The 14,810-nt window shown below is 56.4% G+C and overlaps 1 protein-coding gene across 1 annotated transcript in view; it reads right to left on the reverse strand.

The window, feature by feature from the left end:
- ATP6V0D1 (ATPase H+ transporting V0 subunit d1) overlaps positions 1-14,810 on the reverse strand; it is a 38,434-nt gene that overhangs the window by 797 nt on the left and 22,827 nt on the right. The window contains exons 2-6 of the mRNA XM_081118893.1: positions 14,254-14,425; positions 5,222-5,400; positions 3,786-3,865; positions 400-477; positions 99-275 (exon numbers count right to left, since the gene is read on the reverse strand). Of these exons, the coding sequence (XP_080975019.1) occupies positions 99-275; positions 400-477; positions 3,786-3,865; positions 5,222-5,400; positions 14,254-14,425 (686 nt within the window). The remainder of the gene's footprint in view (positions 1-98; positions 276-399; positions 478-3,785; positions 3,866-5,221; positions 5,401-14,253; positions 14,426-14,810) is intronic.

Consider the following 14,810-nt stretch of genomic DNA (forward strand, 5'->3'; position numbering starts at 1 on the left):
AGTGGTGGGAAGCACGAGCATGAGGGCACTGTTGGGTGTGGGGTGGGGATACAAGTGGCAATAAGCCCACCCCTTGGTCCTGCAGCCAGGGCACTCACCGGGTAGTAGTCGGCCACGTTCTTAACCTGCTCGTAGTCATCAGCCCGGGCTAGCTGAGCCAGGCCCTCTGGGTAGAGCCGCCCACAGTGCGGAAAGAGCTTGGCACGGTCCTCCTTGGACAGCTCTGTGCCGAAGGAATTGATGGTGATAATAAAGGCGCGGCGGTCTGCTTCAAACTGTGGGGCAAGAGCATAGGCAGGGAGGGAGAGGAGGAAGGCAGTAGCCAGTCAGTTGGCAGGGCTTCCCCTAGACTGGTCTTTCCCAGAGGACCAGCAGGCAGGAGAAGAGGCAGGCACTCACCTCCAGGATGGGGCACATGGCATCGGCTGTGGTCCCGCCCAGTAGGGTGCAGAACTTGTAGAAGGACTCCAGGTAGGCCTGTGCAGAGCATGGGGTTTGCTCAGCCCAAGCAGGGAGACTGGGAGGCTTGCCAGGCCTCCTACTCATAGTGCCCCCCTTCCCTCCCCAGTCCCTTTCATGGTGAATCCAAACATCACACCCATGGGTTGGCATGGCAGCCCCCACAACAGAGCCCCTGCAAGAGCCACAAACTCCAACCGTTAACCAGCCAAGCAATGATAACCTGCTGCTTTGTCCCCCAATCCAGGAGTGACAGCAATTTCTGGCCAACTATCTGCTTCATGGTGCAGTGTCCCCCACACCCTCATCCCACAGAAAGCCAAGCTCAGAGGGAGACTCTGTCTTTCCCCACTATTCTGCCTGCCTTTCCCCTAGATCTTCTCTCCTCAGAAAACCACGTCAATGGGCTAGGGAGGGAAGGTCACTCCCGAGTTCCTGGAGATGGCCTGGACTGGGTGCCCTGGCCCCCTTGGCCCCGCACCTTACAGAACACTTTCTCCTCCCACCCCCCAGGCATCACACGGTAGGAACCAAACTGTCAGCCCAGTTCCTGCTGAGAGGTGATTATTGCCTCCATGCACATCAGCCCTGCAGAACAATGGCCAGCCATGCGCTTCCTGCCCAGGCAAACTGGATCTGCTGGGCATGAGGAGAAGACAGGTCACCCCAGGCCCCAGGTCCCTCTCAGCACGCTCTTAAAAGCAGCCAGGCACAGGCTTCCTTCCCCACACTTCTCTATGTCAAGGAAGGGGGATGGTTTTGCAGCCTCCCTGGAGAGCTCCCTTCACTCAGATTGCCCTGTGTCCAATCTGGTGACATGGTCACAGGGACTCTGGCTTCACAGGCTAGAGACTATTCTTGGAGACGAGGGCTGGGAGGCATGGAAAGCTTTCCAAGCTGAGGTCTGCCCTCCAAGGTGCAGAGACCTTTGTACCCACCACCAGCTGACTTGGGCTACCAGCTCTGCTGTCTCAATAGAGGAGGTAAGATGAGACCCAGGAATCAATAAGCCCAGGCCCATCCTGGCCAGCAGCACTGGGCAAGCTGGGCTCAGAGAAAGGCCTGAGGTGACCACTCGGGTCAAAGAAAACCAAAGTCTAGGACAGGTCAGGGAGTAAGAAGCTGGAAGGGGAGAGGGCCATAGCACACAGCTGATCCCCACGAATCAGAGAGTGGCAGGAACAGTTGTCAACCCTACCGTGGCTGGGGGGTACTGTTCAGTCCTTCTAGTACTGTCCCCACCTACTTCCTTCCCTGTGGCCAGCCAAGCTGGCTGTGCCCAAATCCCCAGGCCTGCTCCATCCAGTGGGGTCTATAGTTCCTATCCGTGGGGGAAGCCACCAGCTTTTGCAGAGGCTGACCCCAGGGTGAGGGAGGCTGTTGGGAAAGACCCAGACTCTCTTCTGGAGGCTATGGCAGCTGAAGAAACTGGCAAGACCCCAAAGGCCCAGGAACCAAGGTCACATCCCCACCCCCACCCTGTGCCCTGGAGGAGTCTGCCAGCTCATGGCTGTTGTGCCAGCTGCCTACAGTTCCCACCAGGTAGGTGGCTGAGGGTCCGCCTAATCTCCTATCTGTGGCCACTGGGCTGGGACATTGCCTGCTGGGCGGGCAGTCCTGGCATGGTGCCTGCAGCATTGGATCAATGTTTACAAGCTGGTGCTCAAGCAGCCCTCGCCAGTGACTCCAGGTAGAACCAGTCAGGCCCAGCGAGGGTGTGGGTGAGGCTGGGGGGACAGCCGCACCCCTCACCCTGTGTCAGGGCAGGGATCCAGGCAACAGGCCAGCTGGGCGGGTGGGAGTACAGGAGCACTCTCTCTCTCCCTCTCTCCTGACTGGCTGGCCTGCTTCCCTACTAGCGGGGTGGATAAAAACACTTGCTTTGCAAACAGTCTGAGCCAGGTGTGATCCCCAGTGCTGCCAGTATCTAGCAAGTGGCTTCAGGCAACCCACCCTACTTCTCTGGGCCCTCAGTTTCCTCATCTTACAAATAAGAAGGCTGATACCTTCCTAACTCCTCAGGCAAACCTGAGGATGAAAGAAGTTGAGTCTTCCTACCTCTGGTCTTATCCCCTCTAATCTGTCCTCCACATTGCAGCCAGAGGGGCTTTCAGATGATACTCTGATCTGTTGGAAACCTTTATTGGCTGGCCCTGCACACAGAATAAAGTTAAAACTCCTGGCCTGGCATTCAAGGCCCTGGTGACTTGATCCTGTGCCTGCTTCTTTTTCCAGACCTACCTCCTGCTGTCCGTCTGGAATCTGCACTTCCACAGCAAACCACTTGCCCCTTGGCCCCTGTTCCATGCTTGCTTCTACATGTGCTGTTCCCCTGCCAACACCACTGCACCCTCCAGGCAGGTCCTTCACTACCATCAGACCCTCCTTGCACTCTGGCCCAGACCCCTACAGGGAGACTGGAGGGCCTGGGCTTAGGATGCAGCTAAGAGTTGGCCACCAAACTCCAACCAGAACAAGAGAGGACCCTCGCTATAAAGATCAGATAGACAGATGTTCTCAGGGTTAGGTCAGCAGGGCCCTTAGCCAGTGCTATCCTCAGCCCCTCTCCAGGGCCTGCCCACTGCTGACCCATGTTCCTGGCTATAGCCCATCAGGGGTTCTGGCACCACAGCTTAGTCCCTCGCCACAATTACAGTCCAGTCTATCCCAAATGTCCCTCACTGGTCCCTGGCCAGCCCTGCTCCTCACCTCTCTAGGTGAGGACAGTGCTGACCTAGGAATCCCAAGCCCACTCTAACTCCAGGGGTCACCAGCCCGTTCCACAGCCCAGTGGGAAGCAGAAAGTAGGTGGGAGAGAAGAATGATGGGACATGGCGCTGGCACTAGGCCTGGGAATCTGACAGGGACACGGGGACCTGGCTACACCTGGCTGGGTCCCTCCCTGCACCGTAACGGAGCACCCTGTTGCCTCTGCTCACGTGCCTGTCCTTGCTGGCAACAGTCCCGGTGGGGTGAGCCTGAGAGCTATGGCTTGGGTGGTAGCCCGTGACCCTCCGGGATGCAGGGAGAGCAGTCATCCAGGAACCAGCTCTGACAAGCCAAGTTGGGAGCACCCGCCACTCCTGCTGATCTTATCTAGGCCTGCCGTGGGCACCTTGGGATGGAGAACCTGTTCCATGCAGCCTTGTGCCCATCACGGGAGCCAGAAAGTGAGCAGATAAGCCCCCAGGGTGAGAGCCTGGTGCAGCTGCGCCCTGCCCCAGCACCCCACATAAATCACAGGCCCACCACACCCACAGCCCGCCTGTCTGCAAGCCAAGACCCCACTGCTCACAGGAGGGGGAGCGGGGGGGGGGGGGCACTACCTTGTAGAGCGTGTTGCGGATGATCTCAATGTTCATCTCATCGAGGTCCTGCTCTGAGATGCAGTCCTGGAAAAAAGCCGCTGGGGAGAAAAGACTGGGTGTCAGGGGTGGGTGAGTGTACTTAGCTTAGGTAAGAATCTTGCTGGTATTCAATTGCTCCTGCAGGGCACAGAGGGCCCCTGCTACAAGGTCCATCTGGCTGGGTATTCCCCCCTCCATACACAATGGTTATTGCCCTGGAAGCAACAGAAAAAATACTCTGGACTATGTACACTGACCTGAGCTTCTCCTGCCTCTTTGCTCCTAAAACTGATTTATAAAGGAGGCGGCCAGCCATGACATGATCTAATCGCTGCTGGGGCAGACCCAAGCTCCGCCATGCCAAAGACAGGCTTGCACAAGAGACCATAACATCCTCCCTCCTAGAGGGGCAACTGTGGATTTGGTGTCTGACACTCACTTCTCTGCATCCCCTAGGAGGACCTGCGGCCCACATTCAGAAAACTAGCCTCCTTCTCCTGAGGACATGGAATGAGTTCAACATGAGTGGGCATAGGCGAGATCCAAGGAGCCACTGTCGGGCTAGAAGTAGGGGCCAGAGCAGGATAAAGTCACCCCACCCCAAGGGGAAGCTGTGGGCTCACTGGACTGTCTCTTCTTTAAAGATGGAGAAACTGAAGAAGCCACAAACAACTCAGAACTACTGGGAGATTTGATGACAGATGAGGTCAGCAGGTAGGGCTCAGACATCTTTGGGTAGGACCAAGTGCAGCTTGGAGCCCAGTGGTTCAACCCTGGAAGCTTCCTGGAGGTGGTGCCCAGGGGACTAGGACTCTGGCTATGAGGACACTAGCTGGTGACAGCCTTAGGGCCTTCTACCCAGCTGACACAGCAAGCAGGAGCCAGTACTGCCTAGGTGGGCCCTGTAGGAAGCTCTCAGTTCCCCCTTCTTGGCCTCTAACATGAACCCTGTATCCTGCCAGACACTACCTGACCTGGCCCCTGGGACCTGCTAGGTAGAGGTGAGTGAAGCTATCTGCTTCCCTCCTCTGCTCATGGGCAGCCTGCCACTCCTATCTTGGTTGGAGCCACAGTCTGTCAGCACTCCCAAGAGTCCAAGGGACCGGACCTGGGCTCTAAATACTCTCCTTGAGCTCGCCCTCCTCTGCATTCTGAGAAATCATCCAGTTTCACAAAGTTAGAGGGTCTAAGTCAGGCCCTGGGGATAGCATACCCAACCCAGCAAAAGCAACAGCAAAGGAGAAGGTAGGGTGAGGAGGAAGGAATAGGAGGGGACGTCAAGTGGAACATAAAGATAAGCAGCAGTGGGCAGGCCTCAAATTCTAAGTCAGGGTCACCCCAGGGATCCACAAACCCCACAATGAGGCACTGACACTGATGCCCACCCTCCTCCCTCCTCTACCACCATGGCTCACCCAGGGGCGTGTCCACCAGGATGGCATTGTAGAGCTCGGCAGGTGTCTGTGCAATGTTCACGGCCTCCATCTGCTCAAAGCTGCCCAGTGGGTGGCACTTGGGCACAAGCTCTGCAATAGAGCGCTGGTGCAGCGTGCCCGTGATGAGCAGGATCACGTTGTCAATCATGTAGCTGTAACTATGGGAGGCACACAACAACAGGTGGCCCGTCAGGGGGGCTGGAAGTCCTGCCCCCACCCTGCACAGGCCACCAGCCCCTTGACAATGAATGCTGCCTCCAGGGTGCTGCAGAGAAGTGCCACTGGCTCATCTCCCTGCCCAAGTGTGCCCCCTACCCCAGTACCAGAGCACAAGACAGGCATGGCCCCTGCCTTGGTGGAATTTATGCTCCATGAGTGACTGGGGAACAGGTGTGAGCAGTGTTCTGGCAGGAACCGGGAACCAAGGGCGCATGGAGGTGAGGCACAATGGCCAGCGCAGGGGATGAAAGAACTGGGAGATGAAAGTGTGTTCTGGGAAGAAGGAACAGTGTGTGCAAAGACCTGGAGGCATTCACTGAGTGACAGACGCATTCGAGGAACCGAGCACAGCCAGGGTTGGCAGAGGGAAAGGAACCAGGGCAGTGCTGCCAGCAGGCTGGGGCCTGGAGGCCGGTCCTGCAGGCTGGGCTGAGGGTCTTGCTTTCATTTTGAGCATGAGGGATCATGAGCAGGACGTAAGCAGGGAGTGTCCAGTCCCCTTAGGGTCACTTAGGCTGCTGGGTGGAAATGGAGCGAGAGGGGAAGATGGCACCGGGAGGAAAGTATGAGGAGTGGGGCGGGGAGAAGCTTCTCCAGGGAAGGCCAGAGGGGAGCCAGTGGGAAGGACCCTCTGGAGTAAGGTCCCAGGTCAGGCAGCAATGGAGCAGGCAGACAGCTGCCCTGAGAGCACCGCCTCCTCCTGTAGGGCCTGAGGTCAGGGCCAGGTGTCTGCCCAGGATGGCCTGGAAGAGATCCAGAGACCTGGACGGGAGGCTGGGCTCAGGTCAGTCCCAGGCCAAGGCTCCCAGGAGCTCTCTGCTCTGGATAGCATATGGGCACCAGGGGGGGCTGTGGAGCTGGGGAGGGGTGGGGATGCCCAGTTCACACTTGGCAAGGGGTAACCATTAAGACAATGCCACAAAAGGGTTGGAGTAAGTTCTGTGCAGTCACCTATGTGGGGATGAGATGAAGAGGGGGGAGGGCCCTGGGCCACAATCAGGCTGCAGTAGCCACAACATTCCTCCAGCCTGGCACCAGTGATGAATTCAAGGCACAAGGGAGCTGGATGAGGCCTGCCCATCCTCCAAGGCCAAAGTGGGGCTCCCATTGAAGGGTGAGAGCTGGGGTGGAGGCTGCTGCCCTGAATTAGGCACTGAGCATGGGCCCCACCAGAGCTTTTATGTGAGCCACAGCCAGGCCCTGTCCTGAGATAATATCTTGAGTACCAGTGCTGACACTATCCAAGGAAGACTCCCCTGGTAGGAAGTAGCCCCCAATACCAAGGAGAAAAAGAGAAGGAGGTTGATGGCCCAGGCTTCAGCTCAGAGGGCTGGCCACTGGGGGAACTCCCCGACAGGGCCCTCCAGGAAGGCGGCAGAAGGAAGAAGCCACAGCTCCTGTCCTGGCCTGACCCCCACTCTCCGCCTGCTTGCTGCTCCCCTAGCTCCCACCCGGCCCAGCGCTACAACCTCTGCTCTCCTGGGCTTGGGGCCAGGCAGCTGCCCTCTCTCCGCCCCTAGTCTGGCTGAGTCGGCTACAGGATGTGTGCTGAGAAGAGACAGGCCCCCTTCTCAATCTGAGGGCTTCAGGCAGGGCCCATTTGCAGCTGCAAGCCAAGAGGCCCAAATGGCCAGCCTTCTGACCCTGACCTGACACCTGGCAAAGTGGAGGCACCTCAGAGAGAGCTTTGTGCCTTGGTCTCTGGCCCCAGCCTGCATCCTCTCTACCCTAGACAGCACATCCCTCCTGCCCCTGATGCCTCCCCAATCTCACATACCCCAGGACCATTCTACACACCACCTCTTACAACTCCTGTCTGCACCTCATCCAGCCCCCACCCAAGCCATCCTATTACCCCTAAGGATGCTCTTTTACGCTCTCACAACCATCTGAGCAGGGAGGGAAAAACTAGTACTATCCAACTGATCCTATAACCACCTGCATCATCAGCTGTCAGAGGAAATAAGGCACAGAGTGCGAAGGCACCATGCCCTGTCATTGCACAAGGCAGGGGAGCTCTGTCCTCATGGCCAGTGTCCACACACCTCCACTCATGCCCAGAGTCCCCATGCCCTAGGGCTCTACACTCCCCATCTAGCCTTGTCTTCTCAGAGGGATCCCCACAAGCCAGTATTTGTTTACTAAACCTCCCAACTCCTAGTGCCCCAAATGAGGGTATTAGTTTACGTTGGGAGTGGGGCTGGGGTCAGGGCCCAAGGGAGGTCCCTCAGGGTCCTGGCCCCACCTCAGAGGAGAGCTATGTGGGAAAACTCTGCCATTTGGCTTTGCTGCTATCCCTCCAATGATGTGGAACAGGCCAGTTATGACTCACTTTTCAGCCTTGACAGCAGACGTGGGGGCAGGAGGCAGTATCCCCTGGCTGTCCCCCGCCTCTCCTGCTAGAAGGGCACCAAAGAAAGCACCGAGCCAGGTAAGGGTCACTTGCAATCACACACCCCCAGCCCCTTCCAAGGCCCCCTTCTAACCCAGGCTAGGCCATCCTTGGATGATCCTGTGCCAGATCTAGCACTTCCTCCCCTTGGGTCAACTATAAGGTTGCTGCAGCAGCCCCTGATTTTCTCCCCTGCCTAATGAGAGCCAGAATCTTCTTTCCTGGGAGAAAGGAGGCAGAGCAGGCCTAGCGGAGATGACACTGGCCCAGCTGTCAGCTTCTTTCCCAAAGACTTCAGCAGGCAGGGAAATCCTCCTCCTCCTCCTTGCCTGGCCTCAGCAGCTGCCTCCCAGCCCCCAGAAAGCCACTCCACCAATCCTCCCTTCATTTGGCCTCAGTAGGAGAGAATGAGGTTCCAGCTGGTCAGTGTCTCCCTCCAGAGAAAGACAGCTGGGGAGTGGACAGGCGGCTGCCCGCCAAGGCCAAAGAGGCCCTCATGGGGTGAGAGGGGGGCAGTCTGTATTCCTCTGCCCAAAGGCCCTCCCTCGCCTGTGCCTTGTAGATTCAGCTTGGGCCCACAAAAATCTCAGGTTGGAGTTTAGGAAGACACTTCCTCCAAGACGTCAAGTCCCTAGCGAAGCCCTGTCCCTCTGCTATGCCCTCTGGTGCCACCTGCTGGAACACCATGGCTTACTTCCACATTCTCACCATCCCAGCCCTGGGGGCCAGCCTGGCACTGGTGAGAAGACCATGATGATTAGGTACCCTTGCTAGTCTGTCCATCCAAATCTCCCAGCAGACTGCTAGAGTCCTTCAGAGCCCTTCCCAGGGTGGAAAGTGAAGAGATATCAAGCTATGGTCTCAGCATACCTTGATTGGTCAAGCCTCAGTTTCCCTTCTACATTCAGGGTGGCTGTAATGAGGCCCATAACAGAACTAATGAGGCCCTGGCCTTCTCCTCATTAAAAACCTGCCACAACCCCAGAAGTGCAGTGGGGTCCTCCCACTTGACCTGAGCCTTCTGGGCCTTGAAGAGCTTCTGTGTGCTCTTCCCCAGGCTCAGAAAAACTGGTTCTCCTTCAAGGCAGGAACAAGGTCTAGCCCAGACCCAGAAACCACAGCAGGGCTAGAGCCGTAACCTGTAGAGACCCTGCTGTCAACCCAGAAACACTAGCTGTGAGCAGCATGGGCTGGAGGACCAGGATAGGAAGAAAACCATCCTGGAAATCTGATGCAGCAGGGCCCAAGGTTGCAGCAACGTGTCCTGGGGAGAATGGCAAGTGTGCTAACAGGCCCACTGGGCACTTGAGGCCATTGTCCTGGGACCAAGCTCCCTTCCAGCTGCCCACTCCAGGCTGGTAGCACTGAAGCTCCTGGTCCAGACGAAAGAAGGTTCCATGTCCAGACTCTGGCAATAGGTACCTGGGCTGCAGGCAGGTACTGTACACTGGGAATGACCCCATTTACGGAGGCTCACTCATCTAAGGACAAAGGTCTTTGGGGCCCACCTAAGAATCCTCAGAAGCCAGACTCACTTCTTCCACAAGCAACTCTCACAGCTTCCCTTCCGGGGCGGGACCTACCTTTACATGGGAAACCAGAAAGGAATGGCCCAGATCAAGACCCCCTCCAAAGCCAAAAAACACTAACAGAGGCTCTGTTCCAAGTCACACAGCAAGTTAAGGGCTGCACCTGGAAGGTGCACCTGGAAGGGCTCAGTATGGTGACATATTACATGTTACTGCATGAGACTGAGCTGAATCATCTCAAGATCGTAGGACTGATGACAGTACTTCAGAAGAACCTCTCACTTAGGGTCTGTCTGCCCCACACCAGGTAGTTGCCTCCACTCTGACCACCTGCTCCCCCAAGTGGCCTCTCTAACCCCATCTGATCCTGGAGTCCTCTCAAGCTGGGAAGCCTCCTGTGACCCCTGGTTTTATTTGTGGCAGCTGCTCACAGGCCTCTCCAGGAGCTATCTATACCACCACTGGCATCCACCGCATTGCATCCACACATCTCCCTTCCTCCTGACACTGGGCCTGGCCCAGAGCTGATACTGGTCATGTGTGGTAGCTGAATGCTGGGAGGGATCTACAAAACCACTGGACACTGTCTCTCACCACGGGAGGGCAGCTTCTGCTTGAACACCTGGAAGGCACTCACTGCCTCCTGCAGAAGCCTATTCCAGCCTCCCTGGGGCAGCTCCAAAGGCAACTAAGAGACTGAGGGATGGAGCTAAGGTGACCTCTGTGGCAGTCCCAACCTCTGCCCCAGCTGGGCCAGCTTTGCCTGTGGGCAGTGATGGCATTGTCTCTCCATGTCTTCACACTCAGGATGGAGCCTCTAGCTGAAATTTCCACTGCCTAGGGGACTACACTCTCCTCTCTGGTTACCTTTCTCTCTAGACATCTCTAGGGTATGAGGCTCCATGCTCCAGCTGCTCAGGCTGTATGGCTCCCTCAGCCTAGAATTCCCTCCTCATTCTTCCTTTAAATACTCTTCCCCTCAGTCAAATAGCTACCTCCTCAGGGAAGCCAGTTCTGAGTCTCCAGACTGGGGGAGATCCTAGGACCCTACGTAAGGGGTCACCCCTTTTGGCAATACCACTCCTCATTCCTGGATTGAGCCGAAGTAGAGGAGATGGAGTAGGTGGAATGGAGAAGAGCAGCCAGAGAGGTAGGAGTTAAATCAGAGAGACACCATGTGAGGAAGGAGACTGCTGGAAGGGGAATGAGAGAGGTGTGGCTGCTGATTAGGCCTGGAGACCTTGGTCACATGAAAGTCAGTGGTGAGTTTAGCCAGGGCCTTGTGGTAGAGTGATGGGACTGCTAGAAGCTGAATAGAGGCTCAAAGGGTAGGGAAGGTGAGAGAACAGACAGTGAATGTAAAAGTTTATGCCAGCCCTGGCTGGGTAGCTCAGTTGGTTAGAGCATCATCCCAATATGCCAAAGTTGGGGGTTCAATCCCCGGTCAGGGCACATACAAGAATCAACCAATGGCCCGGCCGGGCATGGCTCAGCGGTTGAGCATCGACCAGAGGATCCTGGTTTGATTCCTGGTCAGGGCACACGCCCAGGTTGCAGGCTCGATCCCCAGTTGGGGGCGTGCAGGAGGCAGCCAATCCATGACAACTCTCTCATCATTGATGCTTCTCTCTCCCTCTCTCCCTCTCCCTTCCACTCTCTGAAGCCAATAAAGATATATTAAAAAAACAACAAAAATCAACAATGGTCCTGGCTGGTGTGCTCAGTGGTTAGAGCGCCAGCCTGTACACCGAAGGGTCACGGGTTCAATTCCTCGTCAGGGGCAGGTAACTGGGTTGCAGGTTTGATCCTCGGGCCCAGTCGGGGAGCATGAGGGAGGCAACCAGTCGACGTGCCTCTCATATCAATGTTTCTCTGTTTCTCTCTCTCTCTTCCCGCTCCCTGCCTTCCACTCTCTCTAAAAGATCAGTGGAAAAAATATCCTTGGGTGAGGAATAACAAAACAAAAAAGAAAAAGAAACCAACCAATGAATGCATAAATAAGTGGAACAACAAATCGATGTTTCTCTCCCCCTTCCTCTCTCTAAAGATTTAAAAATAAATAAATAAAAATTTAAAAATAAATAAAGTTTAGACCCCAAGAGATAGGTTTTTAATGGTATGAGATTTAAGGGTTTTTAGATGCTGATGGGAAGAATCTAGAAGGGGAGGTGGCTACACAGACAGAAGCACAGATAAGTGACCACTCAGGGCCCAGGGAGTGGGGTGAGGGGACAGAGGACATCAGCAGTAGGACCCAAACAAAGAGGGGTGTGCCTCTGCCCCTGGATTGGGGTTCAAAGTAAGATGCATGCTGGGAGGTAGACTGGCCTCTATTGTCTCTGTGAAGCAGGAGGTGGGCCATCAGCCCAGAGAGAAGGCTGGGGGACAGGAAAGGGATGGTGTTTAAGATGGGGAGGTGGTCTTCCCACCCTTGAGAGAAGGCTGCAGGGTGCTGTAGGGAGAGCAAGTGGCTGGCTGGGCAGGGACAAGCCAAGGCCAACTGAGCTGGTCTGTGTGCATGTCTGGCAGCCAGGATCACCCGCTCAATGCTGCCGGCTTCCCCAACTTTGCTCCCAGCAGCAGAGGTGGGGGAGTGGGGGAGGGTGAATCCAGGCTGGAGGCTGCTGGGATTTCTCCAGGGCTGGGGGGCTGCCAGCCGGGCGGGACCATGAGATGGGCGGCCAAGAGAGCTGCGGATGTTGGCAGAAGAGTGCTCGAATGATGGACCAGGGAACCTCAGCTGGGGAGGGAGGAAAATGAAGACAGAGGGGCAGCAGGGGAGGAAGCAAGGCCCCGTGTCCTGCTGAGTCCGGAACCCGCGTCCCACAAGGGACTAAGAGTGGGCTGGAGGGCCTGAAGGCTGTGGGTAGAGAGGAGGTGCCTGACTCAGCGATTTCAAGGGTGGAGCAGTTCCAAAGGGTGACATGGTCTTGGGCAGCCATCTGTGGGGGCGGCTGAAGTGGAAAGCAGAGGAGCGGGTCACGGGAGATGACGAGGTCATGGACTGAGCAGCCACAGGTTCAGACAGGCTGACACGTGGCTGCTGAGCTTTTCCTGAGTGAGGGCAGGAGTAAGGGGATGGGAAGACTGTAAGCCACAATCACCCATGAATGGAATGGGCGGGAAGTGACAGCCTGCCACAGGATAGTGCTTGGCTGCTCTAAGCATACTTAGTGCTTGCAGCCAATCTCTAGCAAAGAGCTGGCGGCTGTGCGGCCTCAGTCACACTCAGAGTTCTCTCCGGTTTCATGGCCTGGCAGGCTGAGACCAAGCCTCTGAGGGCATCAAGGCAGGCCAGGAGAGAGCTACACAGGCAGGTGGCCAAGCAGGATGGAGGACATCTGCCCTCTGACCACTGGCATGGGGTTGGGTCAGGCCTCTTCTGGCCAGCCTAGCAAGAAAGACCAGAACATTCATCAGGAAACTGGAGGAACCTTGTGCAAACAAGATGAAGGCCAGGCTCTGGCAATAAACACACTGTTTCCTTGTATGTCCTCAGCTCTGGCCTTGAGGCAAGGGATACACAGGCCCAGGCTAGGGGTTGGTTGACAGATGGGGTTCTGTGATATGATTCCTCAATGCTACAGCATAAGACACACCTCATCTCTGACCTCCTGCCCCAGAAGACCATGTCAGCTGTACTTTAACCAAGGATAGAGCAGTGATTATGGGCCCAGCCAGGACAGCAGGGGGCCCCTGGGAAGAAAGCCTGTGGCAAGGAGAGAGCCTGCTTCCCAGCCTGGGTGGGTTCCCTGAGCCATTTGGGTATCCCAGCCTGTGACCCCCACCTGAGGATGGTGCCTTATAGCTGCAGACCCCACTTGACCAAGTGGATCATGAGTAAGTGGCTGCCCCTAGGGGGTGGAGGGTATCAGCCAGGCAGCAGGAACTAGCCCTGTCCCTGCAAGAACAAGCAGGGCAGGTATGTCAGGTCCCAAGGAGGAGGGTGGGGCCACCACAATCAAGGAATGGTAAAAGCTAGGTGATACCCAGAAGAGTGCCTGGAAACACTTCTTTCCCCACAACACACACTCACACTCCACCAACTCAGGGCCCATTCATAATAAACTAGCCATCGGCCATGCCTCTGCTCACCACTGTGTGAGGCAGCCACCTGGAAGGGGGCCATCTCTTTGCCCATCAGGCTCTGGCCCACGGTTCCTGGGACATCACTGCACAGGGGGCTCTCTACCACCATTTCCAGAGGTATACCTGGCAAGCAGAGGTTGCCTTGTCCAAGTGCCCTCCCCTAGCCTATAGGTCCCAAGTCCTTTACTCTCTCAGCATCACCAGGAGCTTAACGGAGGCAGGGTTAGACAGTAGGGAAACTGGGCAGCGAAGGGTCATAAGAATGGGGGCCTGGCCAGAACTGGCCTCCACCCCCAACCCCACCATCCCTTCTCCCTGAAACCCAGGGCTATGGTCAGAGATGAGGAATGGGCCTCAGCCCAGACAGGGCCAGAAAGTCTGAACGGTTCAACCCAAGAATTTAGCTCTTCAGAGCTCTGTCCATCCCCTAACCCCTGACCCTGACATGGGGGTTGGGGGCCCAGTGAGTGTTCACTGTGGGTGCTGTAAAGTGAGTGAGGAAAGGGTTCCCATCATCCCTGGTTCTGTAACACCAGGGGTGCAGGGAAAGGGGCTTCATCCAGCACTACAACATGAGACCCTTGCCTGCTCACCAGATTCCCAGCCAGCAGTGAAGTGACTGACGATCCTACTCTATGGTTGGTGTTAAATGACCAGCCCAGCCACATAGCCCAGGAGAACTCTACAAGCAGCTGGCCTAAAGCGCATGGTGGACCAGATCCATTAGGTCCCCCGGTCCTCCCCAGCTGGGGAAGAGGGGTGGCACCAGAGGGCACACTCACGTAATGAAATCCAGGAAGCTGGAGAGTGGCTCATAGGCGTGGTTCCTCATGTGGCGGAACTCCACCACCATCTTCTCCTTGAGCCGGTCATCAATGACTGACACTGTCAGTGGCGACGCCTCGTTGGCCAGGAAGTTGCCGTAGTCAGTGCTCTGCAGGTGCAGCTTCAGGTCTGAAATTCAAGGGTGGGACGTGAGGGCTGGCCATACTGAGTCTCCCAGAGCCCTACGTCCCCATCACCACCCTGATTCCGGGCCCTAGCCTCTCGCTGGAGTTGAGTCCTGTTGCTACCCTGACTTCCTGTCTACACCTCTACCTCCCTGTTGGCTCAGGGCCTACTCCAAACCACTCAGCCAAGGCCCTGGAGATGCCCCAGACCCTTGGGCCACAAGCCAGTGTACTGTCCACACACAGTACAGAGTCTAAGCACAAAAAGAACCATTGTTCCTCCAGGCGACAAGGCCTGGGAAACCCCAAATAAGGTGCCATTCAGAAGCCTTTGAGGCACTTCTGCAGGGTAGGCTCTAGGATGACCCTAACCAGGAGCAGAATAAGAC

Source organism: Miniopterus schreibersii (assembly GCF_964146895.1).
Source record: "Miniopterus schreibersii genome assembly, chromosome: 18".
In the NCBI taxonomy this organism is placed as follows: domain Eukaryota; kingdom Metazoa; phylum Chordata; class Mammalia; order Chiroptera; family Miniopteridae; genus Miniopterus; species Miniopterus schreibersii.